This window comes from Neofelis nebulosa, chromosome 6 (genome assembly GCF_028018385.1).
Source record: "Neofelis nebulosa isolate mNeoNeb1 chromosome 6, mNeoNeb1.pri, whole genome shotgun sequence".
In the NCBI taxonomy this organism is placed as follows: domain Eukaryota; kingdom Metazoa; phylum Chordata; class Mammalia; order Carnivora; family Felidae; genus Neofelis; species Neofelis nebulosa.
Window position 1 is genome coordinate 37931176 of NC_080787.1, and position 23768 is coordinate 37954943.

Here is a 23768-nt window from a genome sequence, read left to right on the forward strand (position 1 = left end):
AACAAAACAAAACAAAACCCTATGAATTTACATACCATACTTTTATGGAGTTTTTGTAATGTTTGAGTTTCTGAGTTCCAAGTGCCTTATGGACACTAATTTTGCCCTAACATGCTTCTTCACCAGAGGAAAAGACAAATTTGCCCAAGAATATAAAGATTATCAACAACAAAATTCTGACCAAGAAATTGGTCTAGAGCTAGACTGAAGGCTGGATCATCTCTGGAAAATCAGACAAAAACACTTAGGCATCACTTAACTAATTCTTTTGCAGGACCACTACAACTTACTGAATATCCCATGATAACCACACTGTCGAAAAGTGTCCCCAGCCCAACTTTCGGATCACGTGATATCTCCCATTGAATAGATCTCCGATTTTCACAAGATGATAACCTCCTGGAAGAAACAACAGGGGGGAAACAGTCACTTAAGCAGTAAGAAGGAAAAGGTATCTCATAATCCATTTTCAACATCTATACACAGTGTATCAAATAAAAATGGTTTCTGTATGTAACAAATTGAGAAGAAAATTGTAAGTCTGACACACACAGCCACCTACTAAACTCATGTTACAGAAAAACATCTTCGCAAGTAAGACTAATGATTTAGAGCAAGCAAGTGATGCTTTGTTGAACAACCAATAGCTACTTAAAAAAATAAGTCACTGTCAAACAAAAACAAGGTTACATATCACAATATTCTTGCCCCTCAATAATCCAATAGATTTATCTAAATATATGAATGTTTAAAATAAAACATATTTATAGTTTCAGTCTCAGGATGTTCTTTTATGAAGGAGATTAATGAATTCCATCTATTTAGGAGCACCTGGGTGGCTCAGTTAAGTGTCTGACTCTTGATTTCAGTTCAGGTCATGATCTCATGACCTCAGTTCAGGAGTTCGAGCCCCATGTCTGGCTCTGCACTGACTTCTCTCTCTCTCTCTCTCTCTCTCTCTCTCTCTCTCTCTCTCTCTCTCTCCCTGTCTGCCCCTTCCTTGCTTGTGCATGCTCTCTCTCTCAAAAAAAAAAAAAAAACAAAAAAAACCCCCTTAAACTTAAAAAAAAAAAAAAAAAGAATTCCATTTATTTAACATTAAAAGAAAGAAAGAGAAAGAGAAAGAGAAAGAAAGAAAGAAAGAAAGAAAGAAAGAAAGAAAGAAAGAAAGAAAGAAAGGGAAAATAGAGAGTTTGCTCCCTTAAACAAAATAAAAACCAGGAAGGCCTGAAAAGACTGCCAACAGTGGCAGGAATCAAGGTATTTTTACATGTATCTTTGCTTGCTGAGAATAACACAAACTATGTTCTCCTAGATGGTAAGATACATTCTGTTGTAACTTGCCACCCAGAATCGTAGAAAGTCTCATAAAGAAACAAAAAAGCTATCAGGCAACTTTATGACACAGTTTAAGTATCTATAATTCCAGTTTAACTTACCTTAGCAAGCATTACTATGAGAAAAAAGTAATGAAAAGGTTTTTTGAAAAGCCTGTATACCAAATCTCATCATTGGTTATTTCTGGGTGATACAGCATCACAGACAGTTTTTATTTTCTTTTTAATATATTTCGGAAATTTTCTAAGGTAAATATGCACTATCATTTTGAAGGAGAAAGAAGGGTAAAAACAGATTTAACATAAAATCAAGTTTTAATAAATTAAATTGAACGGAGAGGAAATATTATTTCTTATACTTAGAGAAAAGGATGCGATAAGCAGAAAGCATCAAAACAGCTTACACTGACAGACCCAACATTCAAGTGAGAAATTGCATATACTCATGAGTCATGTCTTACTTGGTGTGTCCTTATCAAAGGCCTTACCTTTACAATAATCATTGGGATCTTCCTGCTCATCATCATCAGATCCCAGAATCTCCTCTTCCTGCTCTGGTAGATCACTTTCCGAGTGGGGAGCAGAGCCTCGGTGCTGAGTTTCAGATCTAAGAAACAAACATGTTCATTCCATATGGACAGAATAAAATAGGACATTAAGAAAATGGCATTATCAAAATGTCTCCCCACTTAACAGATAATATAAATAGAACACTATCTAGTGGTGGCCTACGAAAATATTAACTATCACTTTACCTTATGTTAGGAAAATAATACTTTTTATATAAAAAGTCAGTACATGATTAAATAAAATCTGGGAAACACAAGTACAAAGGGAAAAAATTACTTGAGACTCAATATCCAAAGAAAATTGCCAATAAAATTACATTTTCCTTCAATATTTTCCTGTATTTTTATGAAAATATGTATCTATAATCACACACTATACAAATTTGTATCCTGCTTTTCCTATTATAAACTTTTCTCTTTATTCCTATGCAATCTCTTAAATCCACATATTTCCCTTAGACATATCGCCACTTACTTTGGCACGTTCTGCTCACTCAGCTGGACATTTAACCTTGTTTCTAATTTTTTACCACTAAAAATAAAGCCAATGAGTAATTTTTGGATAATCTTTATTCTGCATTTAGAATTATTTCCCTAAAGTTAAACTACCAGGTAAGGATAAAAACATTCTCCCTATTTATAAAAATAACATGATAAATATTGAAAAATTGGAAAATAATTACTTTGTTTTAAAACACTGCTACTCTGAACAAATTAAGATTTTAAACTACTTCTTTCCAGTCTGTGGCCATAACTGGCTTTTAGGATTATTACTTAAGACTTTTCTAAAGGGGTTGTAACTGAATTATATCTCCTCACATATATGGGCTTCTGGTACTTAAGTATTACCAGGTTTGGAAAACTTAGCTTCTTTGATAGGTAAAAATGGTCTCTCATTAAAAATTTAAAAAATTTTACTAATTCCTTCCTCTACATGCCAGTCAATTAGTTATATCAAAATTTCTGTGCACTGAAAGGTTCGGAGGCAAAAAGACTTAGATTTACACTCAGGCTGACACTTATTAGCTGCCTGCTAATAATAATAAATAATAAATAAATAATAAAGCTTTAAACAAAATAAGCAAGGTACAAAACATTCCTTCCAGTAGCTGCAGGAAAAGGAATTTTAACCCCCACTTTCAATATTTTATTTACCTTTTTATCAATCTGTTTCATCAGATTCTCTTTTCAAAACAACAAAAAAAATTTATGTTTTTCATTAAAAAGTTTTTTTAATTTTAATTTTCATTTTTTTTCAATATATGAAATTTATTATCAAATTGGTTTCCATACAACACCCAGCGCTCATCCCAAAAGGTGTCCTCCTCAATACCCATCACCCCCCCCCCCCTCCCTCCCACCCCCCCATCAACCCTCAGTTTGTTCTCAGTTTTTAAGAGTCTCTTATGCTTTGGCTCTCTCCCACTCTAACCTCTTTTTTTTTTTTTTTCCTTTCCCTCCTCCATGGGTTTCTGTTAAGTTTCTCAGGATCCACATAAGAGTGAAAACATATGGTATCTGTCTTTCTCTGTATGGCTTATTTCACTTAGCATCACACTCTCCAGTTCCATCCACGTTGCTACAAAGGGCCATATTTCATTCTTTCTCATTGCCACGTAGTAAAAAAGTTTCTTAATGCTTATTATTTATTTTTGAGAGACAGAGAATGAGCAGGGGAGGGGCAGAGAGCAAGGGAGACACAGAACCCAAAGCAGGCTCCAAGCTCTGAGCTGTCAGAGCCTGACACAGGGCTAGAACTCATGAACCATGAGATCATGACCCGAGCTGAAGTCAGATGCTTAACCGACTGAGCCACCCAGGTGCCCCAAGAACAAAAAAATTTTAATAGCAAAACCAGTTATATGGGCTATTGAGACAGAAGACATACCTTGGCAAGCAACACTTAATGATTCAGATTAGATTTTTGGTGACCTTTCCAACCTGCCTCACTTCTTGACATTTTTGGTCTTCCAGGAACACAGAGCAGCTATAAAACTACATGATTCAATGTGTTCATTTTTAGTGAAAACGTGTCTTTGGAAAACTTAATTAAGAACTACCCGGCCCAACTTCCTAGATAGAAATAATGAGTCTGAATGAATATTCCTAAAATTCAGATCAAAATGAATTTCTACAACAGATCTCTAATTTCAAACTTGTTGCCTTTTACAATTAAAATTACAATTTGACTGGGGTGCCTGGTTGGCTCAGTCAGATAAGTAAGTGTCTGATTCCTGATCTCAAGGTCATGAGTTCAAGCCTTGCAGTGGGCTCCACACTGAAAGTGGAGCCTACTTAAAAACAAAAACAAAAAGCAAAAAACAAACGAACAAAAATTACTATATGATTTTAAGAAGAACGAAAATTGTGAAAAATTTGAAAAGTAGTGAGGTATAAGTGAAAACCAGACATAAAAATGCTGGAATATTAGAATTCTACAAATATCATGGGATTCGTTATGTTAAAAATTGTTTTTTAAAGATTTGAATATTCTTGGAAGCAAATACATTTGTGAACAGAAGTTTTTAGTTCTAAAACTGTACATTAAATAGCATTCCCAGTTAAAGGATCTATGATTGAATTATAGACTGCAAGTCACAATGAGAAATGCAAGACTCTACCCTGAGACATGTGTTGACACAGAAGAAACTCTCTTCTTATTCTAAAACAATACAGAAAGAGATCACCTAAGAAAAAAATCCTACTTTAATTTTTAAATATCATTTTAAAAATATGCTAAATTTATATATAAGCATTAATTTCAAATAGAGAACGTCTTAATGTTCAGTCATCTCTCTGTGGCAGATGTCCTGTTCCTTCAGTCCCAGAGTCTTCCTCTGTCTTGATTTACGTCTTCATTTCCATAGTGCATATTATTGGTAATTTCTGAAGAATGAGTGCATGGGAGGTAAATTTATTAAGATCTCTCCTATTATTTTATCCTCACTCTTGACTGCCAGTCTGAGTAAAAAATAAATGCTCTGTTGCCTTCTAGCTTTCAGTGGTGCTGACAAATCCAATCAATGCCTTCCCATTTCTGAGTCTCCAAACAGGGATTGTTTTTTCTCCCTGGAAGGAAGAAATCTTATTTTTAAAGAATTTTCTATTTTTTAAAATTTTATTTTTTAAACGTTTTTAATTTTATTTTTTTGAAAGACAGAGACAGAATGCAAGCAGGGGAAGGGCAGAGAGAGAGGGAGACACAGGATTCAAAGCAGGCTCTAGGCTCTGAGCTGTCAGCATAGAGCCCGATGGGGGCTCGAACCCATGGATGAGAGATCATGACCTGAGCCAAAGTCAGATGCTCAACCAACTGAGCCATCCGGGCACCCCAAGAATTTGCTCTTTAATTCCCATATTCTGAAATTTCCTGAATGGCTTTTTGAAAATCGAACTTGCTAAGTACTTTCTGTATCAGTACTTACAAAGTAGAGATTCATTTAGTTCTGAGAAAGTTTCCTATATTTCAATGTGAATTTAATCCTCTGTCTATTCTCTCTGGAACTCTTTTTTTTCCCCCCAGATGCGGGACCCTCTGGCTTACTACACTAATTTCCTTACATTTTCTATCTCTTTAGATCTTGTTGTTCTATTTTCAACACTTATCCTTCTAACTTGTGTTGTCTGTTACATTTCTACCATATTTTTAATTTCCTAAACTTTGGTCTTTTTTTGTTTTTTTTATTAAAGTAAACTCTGTGGGGTTTGAACTCATGACCCTGAGATCAAGAATCATATGCTCTAGGGGCGCCTGGGTGGCTCAGTCGGTTAAGTGTCCAACTTCAGCTCAGGTCATGATCTCGCAGTTCGTGAGTTCGAGCCCCATGCTGAGATCTGTGCTGACAGCTCAGAGCCTGGAGCCTGCTTCAGATTCTGACTCCCCCTCTCTCTGCTCCTCCCCTGCTCATGCTCTCTTATCTCTCAAAAAAGAAATAAACATTTTAAAAAAATTAAACAAACAAAAAAGAAGCTTAAGCTCTACCAGCTGAGCCAGCCAGGTACCCCTTTTTTGCTCTTAATGTTCCTTTTTTACAGACTCCTGAACAGTTTCAATGATGCACTGTAATCTTTTACCTTAAGGATACTATTTATAGTTTTAAGTTTCCTTCTGATCCTTGCATCATCTTGGCTTTCTCAAACTGCGGATGTTTTACTAATCCCATACTTTTTACATATGATGTCCCTCAAGGAATATCAAACAACTGAAAAAAGTCTCTGTCATAAAAAGACAAAAAACAAAAAAACAAAAAAAAGAAATTTTGAGGAAACAGAGACAGTTACTAATAGATAATGAGGATGATGACATGATTAAAGAATTCAGAATCACTGTTAACTTTTATTGATGATGGGCGTTAAGAGAAAAAAAAAATCGGAAGAAATGTTACAGAAAGAAATTTCAGCTTATTAATATTAGGAACTGAAACCCATTCTTCCTGGAACAAAAAAAAGGAGAGTTCTAAAATAATTTCAGTCTGTGCCTTTAAACTCTTTATACCTACACTTCATGTCTCAAATATTTGCTATTCATGTTCAGAAGAAAGAAATTATGTCAGCACTTTAAAGCATATAAAATTTAACCCAATACATTTACAAAATCTCGAATAAATTGAAACAGACAACAGATAAAATTTTAATAGCAGTATGATTTCAAGAGAGTCAAATAATTTGTAACCTGATCAAAAGAGCAATAATGTTAGAAATAAGAATATACTTGGCCAGAATACAGAATGAAGCCAAGGCAAAAATCTATGAAGAAGGCAGAAAGTACTGGAAAAGTGTGACAGTTGCCGAAACCAAGAGGCGGACGCTTAACTAACTGAGCCAACCAGGTGCCCCCTGCTGCCATTTCTAAGGATCCTTTCAATTCAGATTCCATTCCTGGTATAATTCTCATTCCTAACCATCCTTCACCCCAATCACTAATCACCCAAATATATAGTAAAAACAAAGTGCCAAACAAAAACTTACTGTCTTTGTGAGCAAATACTATATATTGATAATTGCCATGAAGAATATGCTACTTATGAGTTTTTACTTAAACATTTCAGGAACTTACATATTTACATGAATGAACTACGTGAACTTCCCATCCCCTGCCTTTTTTTTTTTTTTTTTTAACCAAGTCTATTAGTAACCCACTAAATTGGTTTATAACCTCCTAGCAGGTTGGCTTGAAAAAAACTGTCCTAGAATTATTTTTAATTTCTTTAGTGAGATAGAATTCACATGCCATAAATTCACCAATCTAAAGCATATAAATCAGTGGTTTTAGTATATTCACAGAGCTGTACAATCTCACCACAATCTAAATTTAGGACATTTTCATGACTCCCACAAAAAACACTAATCCCATTAGCAGTAACTCACCATTACACCTTTCCCTTAGACTCTGAAAGCCATTAATCTACTTTCTGTCTCTAAGAATTTGCCTATTTTGGACACTTCATGTAAGTGGAACCACTCAATGTGTGGTCTTCTCTGACTTCTTTCACATAGCATGTTTTCAAGGTTCATCCCATGTTGTAGGATGTAGCAGTTCTTCATTACTTCTTATGGATGAATAATATTCCATTATATGGATAAACACATTTCATTTATCCAGTCATCAGTTGATGGACATTTGGGTTGTTTCCATTTTTTTGGCTATTATGAGTCATGCTGCTATCTTGATTTAAAGAGGAAATGAAATTAAAAATTTCAAAGTATTTAGAAATGAGTGCATTACATGTTAAAATCTGTGACACTCAGTTTCACTCAAGAGAAATATTTGTAACCTTGACTATACCAATTATAAAACAAAAGCTGTTATTAAATAAAGAGCTAAAAACAAAAACAGAAGGAATAAGAATTTTAAACTCCAAATCAGAAGTTAATTATTTGTAAAAGATGAATAAGATAAGGCTTTAGGAAAATAAATTAAAAAAAAAAATCCTGTAACAATGTAACAGTAATGGAGATTAAAAAATTGAAAATCCATATCCTAAAAAAGGCAACAAAAGTCCAGACAGTTTTCAGGTCAAGTGTTACTACATTTTCAAAGAAGGGTTATTGGATAGCTTTCTTTTTATAAATGTTCCAGTACATCCTAAGAATTGCAAAAGGTCTCCACTTTGAGATCACTGGCTTAACCCTGACTTCCAAGGCTGAGAAGAAAGACACACACATGTATACAATGCACATACAAACAGCCAATAGAAAACCATTGGTTTAGACTGTCTATTAGTCTGTCTTTTCAATGAGCTTTATGTAAAATTACCGAGTAACATTCACAAGCAAATTTTTATAAAAGGATAAGCCAAACAAAAATAAATCTATTACTGTCATTCATTACTAAATATATGTACAGAAGAAAAGAACACAAAAATTATGAAAATGTCAGACAAAACTCAAGATGCATTTGGGATCGAAATCCTTGATAAACTAGGAAAAAACTTAACTTAAAGATATCTACTAGAAACCCATAGAAATATTACACACATAGTTCTACAAATCAGAAGATCTTCATTACAGTAAAACAGTTTTATGGTACTTTTCAAAGTTGTACTGACAGTCTTAGATGATAATTTAAGGCAAGAAAAAGAACCAGATTTGTCACCATTACAAAGTGGCTAATTTTATCCAGAAATTTTGAGAAAAACAACCAATTATAAAAGTATTTCTACAGACTAGCAATAACCAATAAAAAATATAATTGATAAAATACAATGAATTTACAGTAATAATACAAAATTGAAAAATATGTGATGCTTTAACAAACAAAAAGAAAAGCTATTCCTAGATAGGAAAAATCAAAACTGTAAACGTGTCTATTTTCCAGAAAGTAATCTATATACATTCAAAATCATCTCCATCAAAATCAACAGGATATTTTGTAGAACCTGTCCAGTAAAATCTAAGAAAAGAAAATTAGCTAAAATAGCCAAGATTTTTTTAAAAAGAGAAATAATTGGGAACTTGGCCTCTAAGGAGTAAGATATAATAAACAACTGTAGTAATTAAAATCCTGTAACACTGATACTGGATTAGAATGAAATCAAGTATTGGATTAATGGAGCATTTCAAAACAATGGGAAAAACACTGACTGTTTATGATAATCACTGGGAAAATCAGCTATGTGGGGGAAAGGGTCCTTCCAAGGAGGCAGGTAGATCAATGAGACGGGATGTGATAAAATGTGAAGAAATGGGTCTTAAGCCAAGAACTGCATGCAGGTGGCCTGTAGAAGTTGTGAAAGACAAAAAATGGACTCTTCCCTAGAGACCCCAGAGGAATACTGATCTGCTGACCCATTTTAGACTTCTAACCTCCAGAAATGTAAGATGGTAACTTTGTGTTGTTTTAAGCTACTAAATTTATGGTAATTTGTTACAGCGGCAATAGGAAACTAATACAGCCACGTAGCATTACTAATATGTCAATTCAAGAAAGATTGAAATGGTCCATGAACATATACAAGTATCTCAAAATCAACAGCAACAGGGAAACAAATTAAAACAAAAATCTTTTGGGGCACCTGGGTTGCTCAGCCATTTAAGCATCTGACTTTGGCTCAGGTTATGATCTCATGGTTTGTGAGTTCAAGCCCCACGTTGGGTTCTGTGCTGACAGCTCACAGCCTGGAACCTGCTTCAGATTCTGTGTCTCCCTCTCTCTCTGGCCCCCTAACACACTCTCTCTCTCTCTCTCTCTCTCTCTCTCTCAAAAATAAATAATGAAAAGGTTTTTTAAAAGTTAAGAAAAACCACAATGGTCTTTTTTTTTTTTTTGCCACTGACTTGGCAGAAATTAAAAAGGATTAATTTCACATGTTGACAAGGATTTGGAGGGCATAGATGGGCATTCTTTTATGCTGTTAATGGGACTAATGTGTGAGTCTTTTTGAAAGGTAATTTGGCAGTTTAAAGTTTAAAAAATACATATCCTTTGACTTGGTAATAGTCCACTTCTGGGAGGCAATAATAATGGAATGGTTAAGAGCCCAAGTTCTGGAGGGTGACTGCTTGAATAATGAATCTGTCCTACCTTCTATAAGATGTGTGACTGAAGTCACTTAAGATCCCAAGTTTCACAAATGACCCATCTACAAAATGCCTAGTAAGTAGGTAGTGCTTGTTATTAGCTGTTATTAATGCATTCTAAAGTACATATACATGTTTAAAACAACTATGTCGGTGAGGACTCAGAGAAATTGGAACCCTTGTGCATTGTTGATGAGAACGTAAAAATGGTGCAGATGCTATGGAAAACAGTACGGTGAGTACTCAAAAAATAAAAAATATAATTGCCATAGAATCCAGCAATTCTACTTCTGGGTATACACCTAAAAGAACTGAAAGCAAGGACTCAAATATTAAATAAGCACAGAGTTTCAGTTCTAGAAGATGAAAGAAGATGGGGATAGATGGTGGTGATGATTGCACAACAATGTGAGTGTATATAATATCACTAAACTACACTTAAAAATGGTTAAGATGTTTGTTATGTGTACCTTATCACAAGTTGAAAAAAAAAACAAAACATCAACCTAGAAAAACTCACAATCCAACCCCAAACACCATGACAGAATTTGTAACAGTGCTTTGGCATGATGCTGTGATGTCACACAATATATAGATCCCTAGATCTTTTAATTAAGCAGGAAATAAAAATACTAAATTAAAAAAAGGAAAGCCATCACTTTATTGTTAGTGTGACATAAATGAATACAATTTGTAATCAATAGTAGCAGTAATTTAAGTAATTTATGGCACCTCCATAAAAAGCAAAGGTACTACAATGGAAAGCTCTCTAAGACACACCATTAAAATGAAAAAGACAAATGCTTGCTTTGGCAGTGCACATACTAAAATGAAAAAGATGAGTAGCTCAATGATACATAGAGTGTGATCCATTTCACATATTTTAAAAATGTATGTAGGTACATATACTACTATACAAACATACTGAGGGGCTTTCAAGAATACAATTGTTCACAGCGTTCCCCTGGAGGAAAGAATGAAGGAATAAGGAAGGATGTAGGGAAATATAAAGGGAGTTTTCACATTTTGTCTTGTATAATACAATTCTGAATTGTTAGGATCTTTTCCAATGAGAATTACTCATGAAACAGTCACACACTTAAAAAATAGATAAAATTAAAAACAGATAAAACTCACTGTTAAATTGGTAAGAGTGCAGGGACAGGACTGCTACTGTCTGTTTTTTTTTTTTTTTTTTTTTTTTTTAAGTTTACTTATTTTGAGAGAGTGTGCACATGAGCAGGGGAGGGACAGAGAAAGAGAGAGGGAGAGAGAGAGAATCCCAAGCAGGCTCGATACTGTCAGTGTGGAGACCAATGTAGGGCTCCAACACATAAACCATGAAATCATGATCTGAGCCAAAATCAAGAGTCAGATGCTTAACTGAGCCACCCAGGTGCCCCTGGATTGCTACTTTCACACTCAGCTTCATTTTCTGTCCAGCATAATTTCTGAAAGGAAATGACCCTCTACAACTTGCCAAGGCCGCCAATCACATGGCTCTATCCACCCTATCTCCCTAGACAGGTGGACACATGATCTAAGCAAGATCTAGAATCCTTTTTAGAGGGAAATGACAGATGCAGAGCTCTATTTCTGAAATCTTAAGCAATAAGGACCAAGGAGTTGTCAGAGATGATTACTGCCACCAAGTAGGGAGATAATGTCTGAGAATGAAGTCAAAATAAAAATAAAGCTAAGACATTTATTGGCTAGGGGTGGAAAAAAAAATAGGTACCGAATGTATCTCCAGTGTCCAGAGGCAGTTCCCTACCTATTAAACCCTCTGGATATAGCCTGAGTTTGAACTGGGTACTTATAAAAAGAAGCATTCTAAATAAGACACATACATAAACACAATGAGGCAATAATCGCAACAATTTTAAACTATTCCACTTCTAAATCTTTATCCTATAAATTAAAATAAATACACACATGAACACAGACTTTGTAACAATGTCAACTTCTTAGTTTTGATACAGTTACATAAAAAGCAACTACTGGGGGAAACTGGATGAAGGGTAACTGAGATCTTCCTATACTATCTCTGCAACTTCCTGTGAATCTGCAATTATTTTAAAATTTAAAAAGCTTTAAAAATTTGTGGAAAAAATCAAGATACACACAAAGATTTGGACATAATGTTTATCATAGTATTTATTATAGCAAAAAATTAGAAACAAAAACTTTAAGATGATGGATTACACAACATTTATATTATCTTCCTGCTCCAAGCCAATAAAACTAAAACAAAGGAGTACATTAATAAATCTAAAACAATGTGGAAACAGAGAGAGAGCAACATCCTAACAACCTAGAAAACCAAAGGTGGGGTGAGTCACAGTGGTGGAGGGAGACAGCCAACCTATCATTAAACTATGGATACAGAGATATGATGGAAAGCGGGTATAAGAAGAGGGATGGTAAAAAGAGTTTTATAAACTGAAAGTTTGTAAAATAGCATTGATACCCTAACACAGCACAGTAGACAGCCTGGAATTTATCCTGTAGGGCTATGATCCCTAAAGAAAATGAACACAAACAGAATAACAAAGGCTGTCAGTGTGGATACTGGTACTCCAGAATAAAGTTCTCCAGATTCTGGTGCCCGGCATCATGGTGGTGTTCTGCCTATTCACCTGTAAGAAAAATCCTTGGTAAGGACACAGGGCTTTCAATTAGTTCTCTAATTGTTCATCTCATAAATATGAAAAGCTGACCAAGTATAAGTAAACATTTGAGGAAAACCTCCAACCCCCAAAGATAGAGACCAAGATAAACAACTAGAAAACTGATCCTAGAGGAGAGAAATGCATTCAGGAAGAACACGATTTTTAAAACTACAGTTGACCCTTGAACAACATGGGTATGAATTATGTGGGACTATTTATATGCAATTTTTTTTGACAAATACAGTACAGTCCTGTAAACGTGTTTTATGATTTTCTTAGTAACATTTTCCTTTCTCTAGCATACGTTATTGGAAGAATATAGTATCTAATATACAACATAAAAAACAACGTGTTAATCAACTACGTTATGGGCAAGATGAGGATTCTGGTCAATAGTATGCTTTTAGCAGTTGAATTTTTGGGGATTCGGAACATACATGGACTTAAAAAATTTTTTTTAAACATTTTTATTTATGACTGATAGAGAGAGGCAGAGCATGAGCATGGGAGGGGCAGAGAGATGGGGAGACACAGAATCCGAAGCAGGGTCCAGGCTCTGAGTTGTCAGCACAGAGCCCGATGCAGGGCTCGAACTCATGATCTGAGCCGAAGTCAGATCATACATGGACTTTTGACTGTGTTGGGGGTCAGTGTTCCTAACCCCTGTGTTGTTCAAAGGTCAACTATAATTATGTGAACAAAGAGATCTTAAATGGTATTGGCTTCCAAACGGAGTAAGATTCACTAAAGGAAAAGTAATGAGTGAAAAAGAAGCTTCAGAAAATAGTCTTCTAAATGTAGGAGAAAAAAAATTACCCATGGAGATGATAAATGCACCAAAAAGAGATAAGAGGCAAAGGCAATCAATTCAGAAGGTCCAACATCTGAATAATGGGAGTTGCAGAACAAGAGATTTGGAGGGGAGGATATAATTAAAGAAATACAAGAAATGTGTGGGGATTAAATGGAATCTCCATTTAAATCAGAAGAGCCCTCCTGGTGCTAACCTGGATTACTTTTACCTACAAAGAGATAAATTACTAAGGAAATTTCAGAATCCAGTGTTATGATCCTAAAGGCTTCTAGGGGGGAAAAAGGTTTAAAAGGGCAATAATCACACTGGCATTAAATGTCTCATTTAGAAACCCAGGATAAAAAAGGACCGTGAGGCAATGACTTCCAAATCCTGAGTAAAATCTTTCTTTTCTTTCTTTTTTTAGCCATTCTAACTCTGAATTGCATTGGAGGGCAGAGTCTTTTAAACATGGAGGGATTTTCCTTCCCTTTCCCTTCCTTTCCTTAGTAGGCTCCATACTGGGCAAGCCCCAATGTGGGGCCTGACCTCATGATCCTGAGATCAAGAGTTGGCCGCTTAACCAACTGAGTCACCCAGGCGCATCTATAATTCATCTTTTCTGAAGAAGTTACTTGAGGACAGAAAACAAAAGGTAAAACTGAGATAGAAAACATAAGATCCAGGTAAACAGTGAGTCCAAAAGAGAGGACAGGAAAAAAAGGTTCCAAGAGAAGAACTATGTAAAGAAAACTATGGGGATTCAGAAGTGCACTTGTGATGAGTACTAGGTCGTGTATGGAAGTGCTAAGTCACTATATTGCACACCTGAAACGAATATAGCACCATATATGTTAACTATACTGGAATTAAAAAAAAAAAAACACAAAACCTGAAATGCATTTAATCTGAAATTAATCCAGAGCCAGAGACCAGAGGTCTCTAAGAGAGATCTCAGGGAAAACACATAGACAAGAAAGTATACCTGAAACACTGGAGGTACATGATAAAAGGAGACGACACAAAGCAGAAAAATAGAATTCCAGAAAACCACCAAAAGTCAAACAAAAAAGGATATACAATTATAGGTATAGCTGTTAAAGTAACATAAGTTACTGACGGATTATTGATTTTCCACTTTCAAAATCAACATGATTAAACATGCATCTAGGGGGCTGACTGTAATCCTTTCTAGGGACTTCAGAGGGCAGGCACCATCTTTGTGCTCTCCTGCCATGCTCTGGAGCACCAGGGCCTGCTAGAGGGGAATTTTACATGCGGTTGGTACTCTGGTTTTTATGTCCTGTGCCCTGGTTTTTGAAGCTGCCACTGAGAGGATAACCTATCATCACCTGGTTCTGGTGGCCAATGAGGCTTGCATTCCAGTTCCATGGGACTGTAGAAGTCAAAGAGATACTTCTTGGCAGGAAACTATCTCCAGGGCACTGTGCAGACTGCACATCAAGGCACAACCCCTGGTCTTTCTGTGAAGGAGACCTCTTGGCTTGTCCTGGGACTTCAGTCTCAGAGACAGGCTTCAGGTTTGGCATACATCTAGTAGATTACAGAGCTGCTCTCAAGGAACATAGCTGTGGACACCTCTTGGCATTCTTCCTCTGCCTTGCTCCAGCTTGCCAGTATCTACCAGAAAAGAGATTATACACTTATCTAGAGGCCTGATTTTTGCAACTGCTGCCCAGGGGACACTGGACAGTAAGACTTATGCTTGTGATTCCACAGGAATGTATGTATCTGCACACATTTAAAAGCTGCTGCCTACGGGTCTGGCTTCCAAAGAGCCTGATTCTAGGTGCTTAAATCCTCCCCTTAGGGACATTCTCAATTACTGGGAGCTATTAAGAACTGCTTGGCATGTTCTCAAATCCTGGGATATATGAGAAATATAATAGGCTGCTTGGACAAACACAACATTATGAAAGACAACAAAGAGCTGGGGTAGGGTTAAACAATAAGGTTCATCTCCTACATGAGGCCACTCCTTCAAGACTGGGAGAGGTGGCTGTTTTCAACTAACCAAGAGAGTCAAGCAAAATGATCAACGAGAAGAATATGTTTCAAACGAAAGAACAAGATAAAACCTCGGAAAAAAAACCTCTTAATGAAACAGAGGTAAGTTCAAAACAATGGTCACAAAGCTGCTCACTGAACTTGGGAGAAGAAGGGATGAACACAGTGAGAACTTTAATAGAGAGATAAGAAATACTAAAAAGTACCCAATAGAAGTCACAGAGCTGAAGAATAGAATAACTGAACTGAAAAATACATGAGATTCAACAGCAGATGAATGAAACAGAAGAAAGGATCGGTCAACTCAAAGACAGTGAAAACTTAATTAGAGTAGGAAAAAAAGTGAAGACGGTTTAAGGGGCTTATGAAACAATATCAATTGGATGAATATTTGCATTATAGAGGTCCCAAAGGTGAAGAGAAAGAGAAAGGGGTAGAAATCTTGTTTGAAGAAATAATGGCTGAAAACTTCTATAACGTGGGAAAGGAAACAGACATCCAGATCTAGGAAGCCCAGAGAATTCCAAAAAAGATGAATCCAAGGAGATCCACACCAGGACACACGATTAAAATCTTAAAAGTTAAAGACAAGGAGAAAAAGAACTCATTATGTACAATGGAACCACCATAAAATTATGAGCAGACTGTTCAGCAGAATTCTCTGCAGGCCAGAAGGGAAGAGTACAATATATTCGAAGTACTGAAAGAAAAAAACCTTCCAACCAAGAGTACCCTATTTGCAATGTTATCATTCAATATTGAAGGAGAGATGAAGTTTTCCAGACAAGCAAAAGCTAAAGGAGTTCATCACCATTAAAGCAGCCTTATAAGAAAAAGAAATGTTAAAGCGACTTCTTTAAGCTGAAAAGAAAAGGCCCTAAGTGGCAGCAAGAAAACGTAAGAATGTATCTCCCTCAAGAAGCAAACATAATGTAAAGAAACATAATTAATCACCATAAAGCTAGATGGAGGTTAAAAGACAAAAGCAGTAAAAACAACTATGATTATAATAATGAGTTAAGGGATACACAAGTAAAAAGTGACATCAAAACAAAAAACATGGGGTTGGGAGAGCTTTAGAATGGGCTCAAACTTAAGTTGTCATTAACTTAAAACAGATTATTAGATATAAGTTGTTGTATGTAAGCTTCATGGTAACCACAAAGCAAAAATCTATAGTGAATACACAAAAGGTAAAGAGAAAGGAATACACAATTGTATCAGTAAAAAAAGTCATTAAATCACAAAGAGAGCAAGAGAAGAAACAGAGAGGAACTACAAAACCAGCCAGCAAACAACTAAGTACATACCTATCAACAATTACTTTAAATGTAAATGGAATAAATGCTCCAACCAAGACATAGAATGGTTGAATGGATAAAAAGCCAACACTCATCTATATGTGGCCTACAAGAGACTCACTTCAGATGTAAGAACACACAGACTGAAAATGAAAGTATAGAATGATATCGCATGCAAATGGAAACCAAAAGAAAGCTGGACTAGCTATACTTTTATCAGAAAAAAATGGACTTTAAAACAAAGACTGTCATAAGAGACAAAGATGGCATTATGAAATGATAAAGGGGTCAATCCAACAGTAGGATATGACATTTATAAATATGTATGTACCTAACATTGAAGCACCTAAATATACAAAGCAAATATTAACAGATCTCAAGGGAGAAAAGGACAGCAATAATATGGTAATAACAGGGAGTTTTAATATCCTACTTACATTGATGGACAGATCATCCAAACAAAAAATCAATAAGGAAACTAAGGTCTTAAATGACTCATTAGACCAGATGGACTTAACAGATACATACAGAATATGCCACCCAGAGGCAACAAAATACACGCTCTTCCAAGTGTACATGCACATTCTCTAAGACAGATTGTATGTTCACAAAACAAGTATTAATAAATATAAAAGGACTGAAATCATATCAAGCATCTTTTCTGACAACAGTATGAAACTAGAATTACAAGAAAACTAGGAAATAAGAGATTAAACAACATGCTACTGAACAACCAATGAGTCAAAAAAATTAAAAGAGAAATAAAAAAATATCTTGAACAAATGAAACTGAAACGTACCAAAATTTGTGGGATGCAGTACTTCTAAGGAAGGTCACAGTGACAAATGCCTACCTTAAGAAACAAGAAAAGTCTCAAACAACGTAACTTTACACCTCAAGGAACTAGAAAAAGAAAAACAAAGCTCAAAGTTAGTACAAGGAAGGAAATAAAAACGAGAGCAGAAATATATAAAAAAGAGACTAACAGACAACACAGAAGATCAATGAAACTAAGGGCTGGTTCTCTGAGAAGATAAACAAAACTGACAATCCTTTAAACTAGACTAAGAAAAAAAGATGACTCAAAATCAGAAATGAAAGACGAGAGGTTACAACTGCGCCTACAAATACACAAAAGATTATCAGTGACTACTATGAAACAATTGTATGCTAACAAACTGGACAACCAAGAAGAAATGCATAAACTCCTAGAAACATAACTTACCAAGACTGAATCATGAAGAAACAGAAAACCTGAACAGACCAATAACTAGGAAGGAGACTGAATCAGTAATAAAAAATCTCCCAACAAACAAAAACCAGACAGGTTCACTGGTTAAGTTCTACCTTAGAGTCAAAGAACAATACCAATTCTTCTCAAACTCTTCCAACAACGAGAAGAGGAGGGAGACCTTCCAAATTCATTTTACGAAGCCAGATTTACCCTGATCCCAAAACCAGACAAGGATACCAAAAGGAGGGAAAATTACAGGTTAATATCCCTGATAAACATAGATGCAAAAATCCTCAACAAAATATTAGCAAACCAAACTCAACAATACATTAAAGGATCATTCACCACAATCAAGGGGGACTTATTCCAGCGATGCAAGGATGGTTCAACATCCGCAAATCAGTCAACATGACACATATTAATAATAAGAAGGATAAAAATTATGATCATCTTGATAGATGAATAAAAAGATTTAACAAAACTCAACATCCATTTATGATAAAAACTCTCAACAAAGTAGGTATAGAGAGAACATACCTTAACATAATAAAGGTCACATATGACACGGCCCACACCTGACACTGTATTCAACAGCAAGAAAGCCTCTTCTCTAAGATCAGGAACAAGACAAAGATGTTCATCTCACTGCTTCTATTCAACACTGTACTGGAAGGCCTAATCAGAGCAATTAGGCAAGAAAAAGAAATAAAAGGCATCCAAATTGGAAAGGAGTACAACTGTCACTATTTGCAGATAACGTGAGATTAAATATAGAAAAACCTAAAGACTTCATCAAAGAACAGAATAAATTCAGTTCAGTTGCAGAAATCAATACACATAAATTAGTTGTGTTTCTATATAATAATGATGAACTATCAGAAAGAGAAATTAAGACCATAAATAAAATACCTAGGAATAAACTTAACAAGGAGGTGAAACATCTGTATATTGTAAACTATGAAAACATTAATGAAAGAAAATGAAAAAGACACAAACGAATATAAAGACAGTCTATACTCTGGATCAGAAGAATCAATACTGTTGATTAAATAAATGTACATACTACCTAAAGCAATCTACACATTCAATGGAATCCCCATCAAAATTCCAATAGCCTTTTACAAAGAAAAAGGAACAAATAACCCTAAAATTCTGTATGGAACTGTAAAAAAAAAACCCAAGCAAACCAGTAACCAAAAAAATCTTGAGAAAGAACAAAGCTGGAAGTTTCATGCACCTTGATTTCAAACTACATTACAAAGCTACAGTGGTCAAAACAGTATGATACTGGCATAAAAATAGGCTCCTGGATCAACAGAACAGAATAGAGAACCCAGAAATAAATCCATGCATATATGGGTTTAAATTAATTTATGACAAAGGAGCCATGAATATATAAAGGGGAAAGAATAGTCTCTTCAATAAACAATGCTGGGAAAACTGGACAGTCATAGGCGTAAGAATGAAATTGGACCACTATTTTACACCATACACAAATAGATTAAACACTTTTAAGACTGGAAACCATGAAACTACTAGAAGAAAATATAGGTGGTAAACTCCTTGGCAAAGGTTTTGATTTTTTTCTTAATTTGACACCAAAAGCAAAAGTAAATGGGACTATATTTTGTACTAAAAAGCTGCACAGCAAAGGAAACCATCAACAAAATGAAAGGCAAGCTACTGAATGGGAGGAAACATTTGTAAATCATGTATCTGATAGGGGGCTAATATCCAAAATATTAAAGAATTCATAAAGCTCAACAGGGACAAAATTCAATTAAAAAATTTAGATCTTCTAAAAGAAGATCTGAATAGACATTTTTCCAAAGACAGAGAGATGGCCAACAGATACATGAAAACATGTTCAACATCACTAACCACTGGGGAAATGCAAATCAAAACCTTAATGAGATATCACCTCACATCTGTTAGAAAGGCTATTAGCAAAAAAGACAAGAAATAACAAGTGTTGGTGGGGATGTGGAGAAACTGGAATACTCATACATTGCTCATGGAAATGTGAAATAATATAAACACTTTGGAAGTCTGTTAGTTTCTCAAAATGTTAAATGTTAGAATTACCACATGACCCAATAATTCTACTTCTAGGTATATATCCAGAAATGAAAACATGCGTCCACACACAAAGAAACTGTACACAACTGTTCACAAGAGCATTAATCTTAATAGCCCCAAAGTGGAAACAACTGAAATGTCCATCAACTGATGCACGGATAAATAAAAGTATATATATTCGTATGATGGAATATTATTCAGCCATAAAAAGAAATGAAGTACTGACACACCTGCAACATGGATGAACCTTAAAAACATTATACTAAGTGAAAGAAGTCAGCCACAAAAAGACCTCATGTAATACTCCATTTACATGAAATGTCCAGAATTGGCAAATTCAGAGACAGAAAGTAGATTAGCTGCCAGAATCTAGGGGAAGGGTGTAAGGTGAGTGGTAATCAGTTTTGGCCTTTTTGTTTTTGGTGGCGGATGGTGGTGGATGGTGGTGGTGGTAAAAATGTTCTAAACTTACATTGTGGTAAGATGGTACGACTCTGCTCTAGGATACGGGAGAGAGAGTAGAGGTAGGATAAGTGAATTAAGTCTTCTTTAATCAAAGCAGGACTTAGGGCACCTGGGTGGCTCAGTCGGTTAAGTGTGGTTAAGTGTCTGACTCTTGGTTTCAGCTCAGGTCATGATCTCACAGTCGTGAGATCGACCCTGCGTTGGGCTCGGGGCTCCTGCTTGGGATTCTGTCCTTCTCTCTCCCTCTGCCCCTCCCTAGCTTGCACGTTTTTTTCCTTCCTTCCTTCCTTCCTTCCTTCCTTCCTTCCTTCCTTCCTTCCTTCCTTCCTTCCTTCCTTCCTTCCTTCCTTCCTTCCTTCCTTCCTTCCTTCCTTCCTTCCTTCCTTCCTTCCTTCCTTCCTTCCTTCCTTCCTTCCTTCCTTCCTTCCTTCCTTCCTTCCTTCCTTCCTTCCTTCCTTCCTTCCTTCCTTCCTTCCTTCCTTCCTTCCTTCCTTCCTTCCTTCCTTCCTTCCTTCCTCCTCCCTCCCTCCCTCCCTCCCTTCCTCCTTCCTCCCTCCCTCCCTCCCTTCCTCTCTCATAAATACATAAATAAATAAAATTTCAAATTAAAAAAATCATAGCAGGAATAGATGGTAATAGGTAAAGCTGAGCAATCAAGAAATCGCAATAAGCATGATGGAGATGTGCACTAAACAGAGTATGAAATGAATAATGTTACATGTCGATTACATTCCAATAAAACAAAGCAACCAGCTACAAAGAAACAGCTCAAAGTAGTTGCCTTAGGAAGTAGGCCCATGACTGGGGAAAGGGTAGGGCAGAACACTGTGTAGCTTTTGTTTAAAAAGGTTTCCATGCTAGGGGCACCTGGTGGCTCAGTTAGTTAAGCATCCTGACTCTTGAATTAAGCTCAGGTCAAGATCTCACAATTCGTGAGTTCAAGCCCCGCACTGTTAGCACAGAGACTGCTTGCAATTCTCTTTCTCTCTCTCTCTCAAAATAAGTAAACATTAAAAAAGAAAAAGGCTTCCATTCTTCTTCTTCTTTTTTTTTTTTTTCAATACTAAGAGACATAATTCATCTTGGAAAAAAACAGAAACCTAACCATCCAACAAGAGAGAGCTAAGTGAATTTATTGGCTGTTTAAATCATCATTTGTGTCAAATTTGACTGCCAATTTGTTCATTTGACACAAAAATTGTAATTGCTGAAAAGATCACCTATTTGTACCCCTTAATCAATGTATTTCATTTTCAGGCTCTACTATGTTTTAAATGTTTCTGTGCAATGAACTTCTAAAGTATACATTACTATCTTTTTTAAAAAAGCTAATTTATCATACTGTTAGATTCTTCCAGTGTGAAGCATGCTTCTTGTCTATGTGTTTTCCCTAAGACCTCCCTCTTAGAGGCCTCTGACCTCTAGCTCCAGAGTTTGTTTCCCAAAACAAAAATCACAAAAACATTCTACATAAACACTTGCAGAAAGAAGTTAGCATTATTCCTGTACCTTTATAGTCCCAATAAGATTAAGGGACTGTATAAGGGAATTCATGGCAATTCAGATTATGTAAGGAAAAAAAAAAGTTTCCTCTATATGAATTGACCATAAGACCTTAGATTCTACAGAACATTTGTGCCCTGTTGTCTCCCCTCTTCCAGAATCTCAATGCCAAACAGATAATCATATCTTATGAAAGATGTTATAACGGGGTAAGAGCATGGACTGCAACATAACTCACCTACAGTCAAATGCTGGAAATCCTGGCTTTGCTATTTATTCCCTGTGTGATCTTAGGCAAGTAACTTAACCTGTCTCTGTTTCCTTGTCTATAAAGTCATAAAAATAAAAGCACCAAGTTTATAAGGTTGCTCTGAGCACTACTAGCATGAGTTAGTAGTACTCACCAAAAGGCTTGGGATAGTGTCTGGTAATAGGTACTACTATTCCTTTTTTTTTTTTTTTTTTAATGTTTTATTTATTTTTGAGACAGAGAGAGACAGAGCATGAACAGGGGAGGGGCAGAGAGAGAGGGAGACACAGAATTGGAAGCAGGGTCCAGGCTCTGAGCCGTCAGCCCAGAGCCCGACGTGGGGCTCGAACTCACGGACCGCGAGATCGTGACCTGAGCTGAAGTCGGACGTCTAACCGACTGAGCCACCCAGGCGCCCCTAGGTACTACTATTTCTAATAGAGAAATCTGGATAGTCTCTTTGGCTGGAGCTCTTCTCTGTGATAGTTTAAATATTAACAAATACTGGCAGCTAGTCTGAGAAATGCAATGTAAAAGTTTTGGGAGAAAGGTACCTGCATTTAACCCAAGTACAATTAATTTTAAGACACGATATTATTTGAGATAAAAACACTATCTGGACTTCGAAAATATTTATTAGATGGAAGGTTTTTTTTTTCTTTTTAGAGTGGCACTTTTTGTCATAGATGAATCACTGTTTCTAGAATCTTCTTCTTTTAACAGAAACATCACCTAAAAGCTACTGATTCTATTGCTATCCTTGTCAATAAATAACGGATCTTATTTTGTTGTTTGCCACTAAGAAAAATTACTTAAGTGAGTTCAGTAAAGCTCCTTACATGATTAACGTATACAAAAGCACTCTGATACTGAGAGATGAGAATTTTTCTTGTAACTATGAAGCTGCTTCGCTGTGGTCATCTATTTGTGCCTGATGCTTATACACCAGCATGCCAGCAAACACAATTCTGTTGCTTCTCTCAAGGAAGTGCAGTTGTTCATTAATGATAGAGAAACAACAGGAAGAAAAAAAGAAGTCTGAACTTGTTACACGATTTTCCTCCCCTTTATTTTATTTGGACATGTTCAAATCATTCATGACTGCAATTATTTGATGGTAACCTTAAAATATCTCTTGACTTCAAATTATTACATATTGCCTAAAATGTTATAGAGAAGTCAACTGACAGCTCCCATCTAGGGCAGTTTCTGCACTTCAAAGGAATACAGTTTAGAAATTCCAACTCATAAAAGCATGTTACAATCTTTCCTCTCCAAAGACAGAATAGATTTAAAAGAAGCAATGTTTTAAATAACATCGGGGCACCCTGGTGGCTCAGTTGGTTAAGTGTCTTGACTTCGGCTCAGGTCATGATCTCACAGTTCCTGAGTTTGAGCCCTGCGTTGGCGGTCAGGCTCTGTGCTGACAACTCAGGGCCTGGAGCCAGCTTTGGATTCTGTATCTCCCTCTCTCTGCCCCTCCCCCACTCACACTGTCTCTCTCTCTCTCTCTCTCTC

The 23768-nt window shown here is 36.0% G+C and overlaps 1 protein-coding gene across 1 annotated transcript in view; it reads right to left on the bottom strand.

Moving 5' to 3' along the window:
* The window catches only part of SRPK1 (SRSF protein kinase 1), an 81590-nt gene that overhangs the window by 32780 nt on the left and 25042 nt on the right, over window positions 1-23768 (bottom strand). The window contains 2 exon segments of the mRNA XM_058733698.1: window positions 291-399; window positions 1826-1944. Of these exon segments, the coding sequence (XP_058589681.1) occupies window positions 291-399; window positions 1826-1944 (228 nt within the window).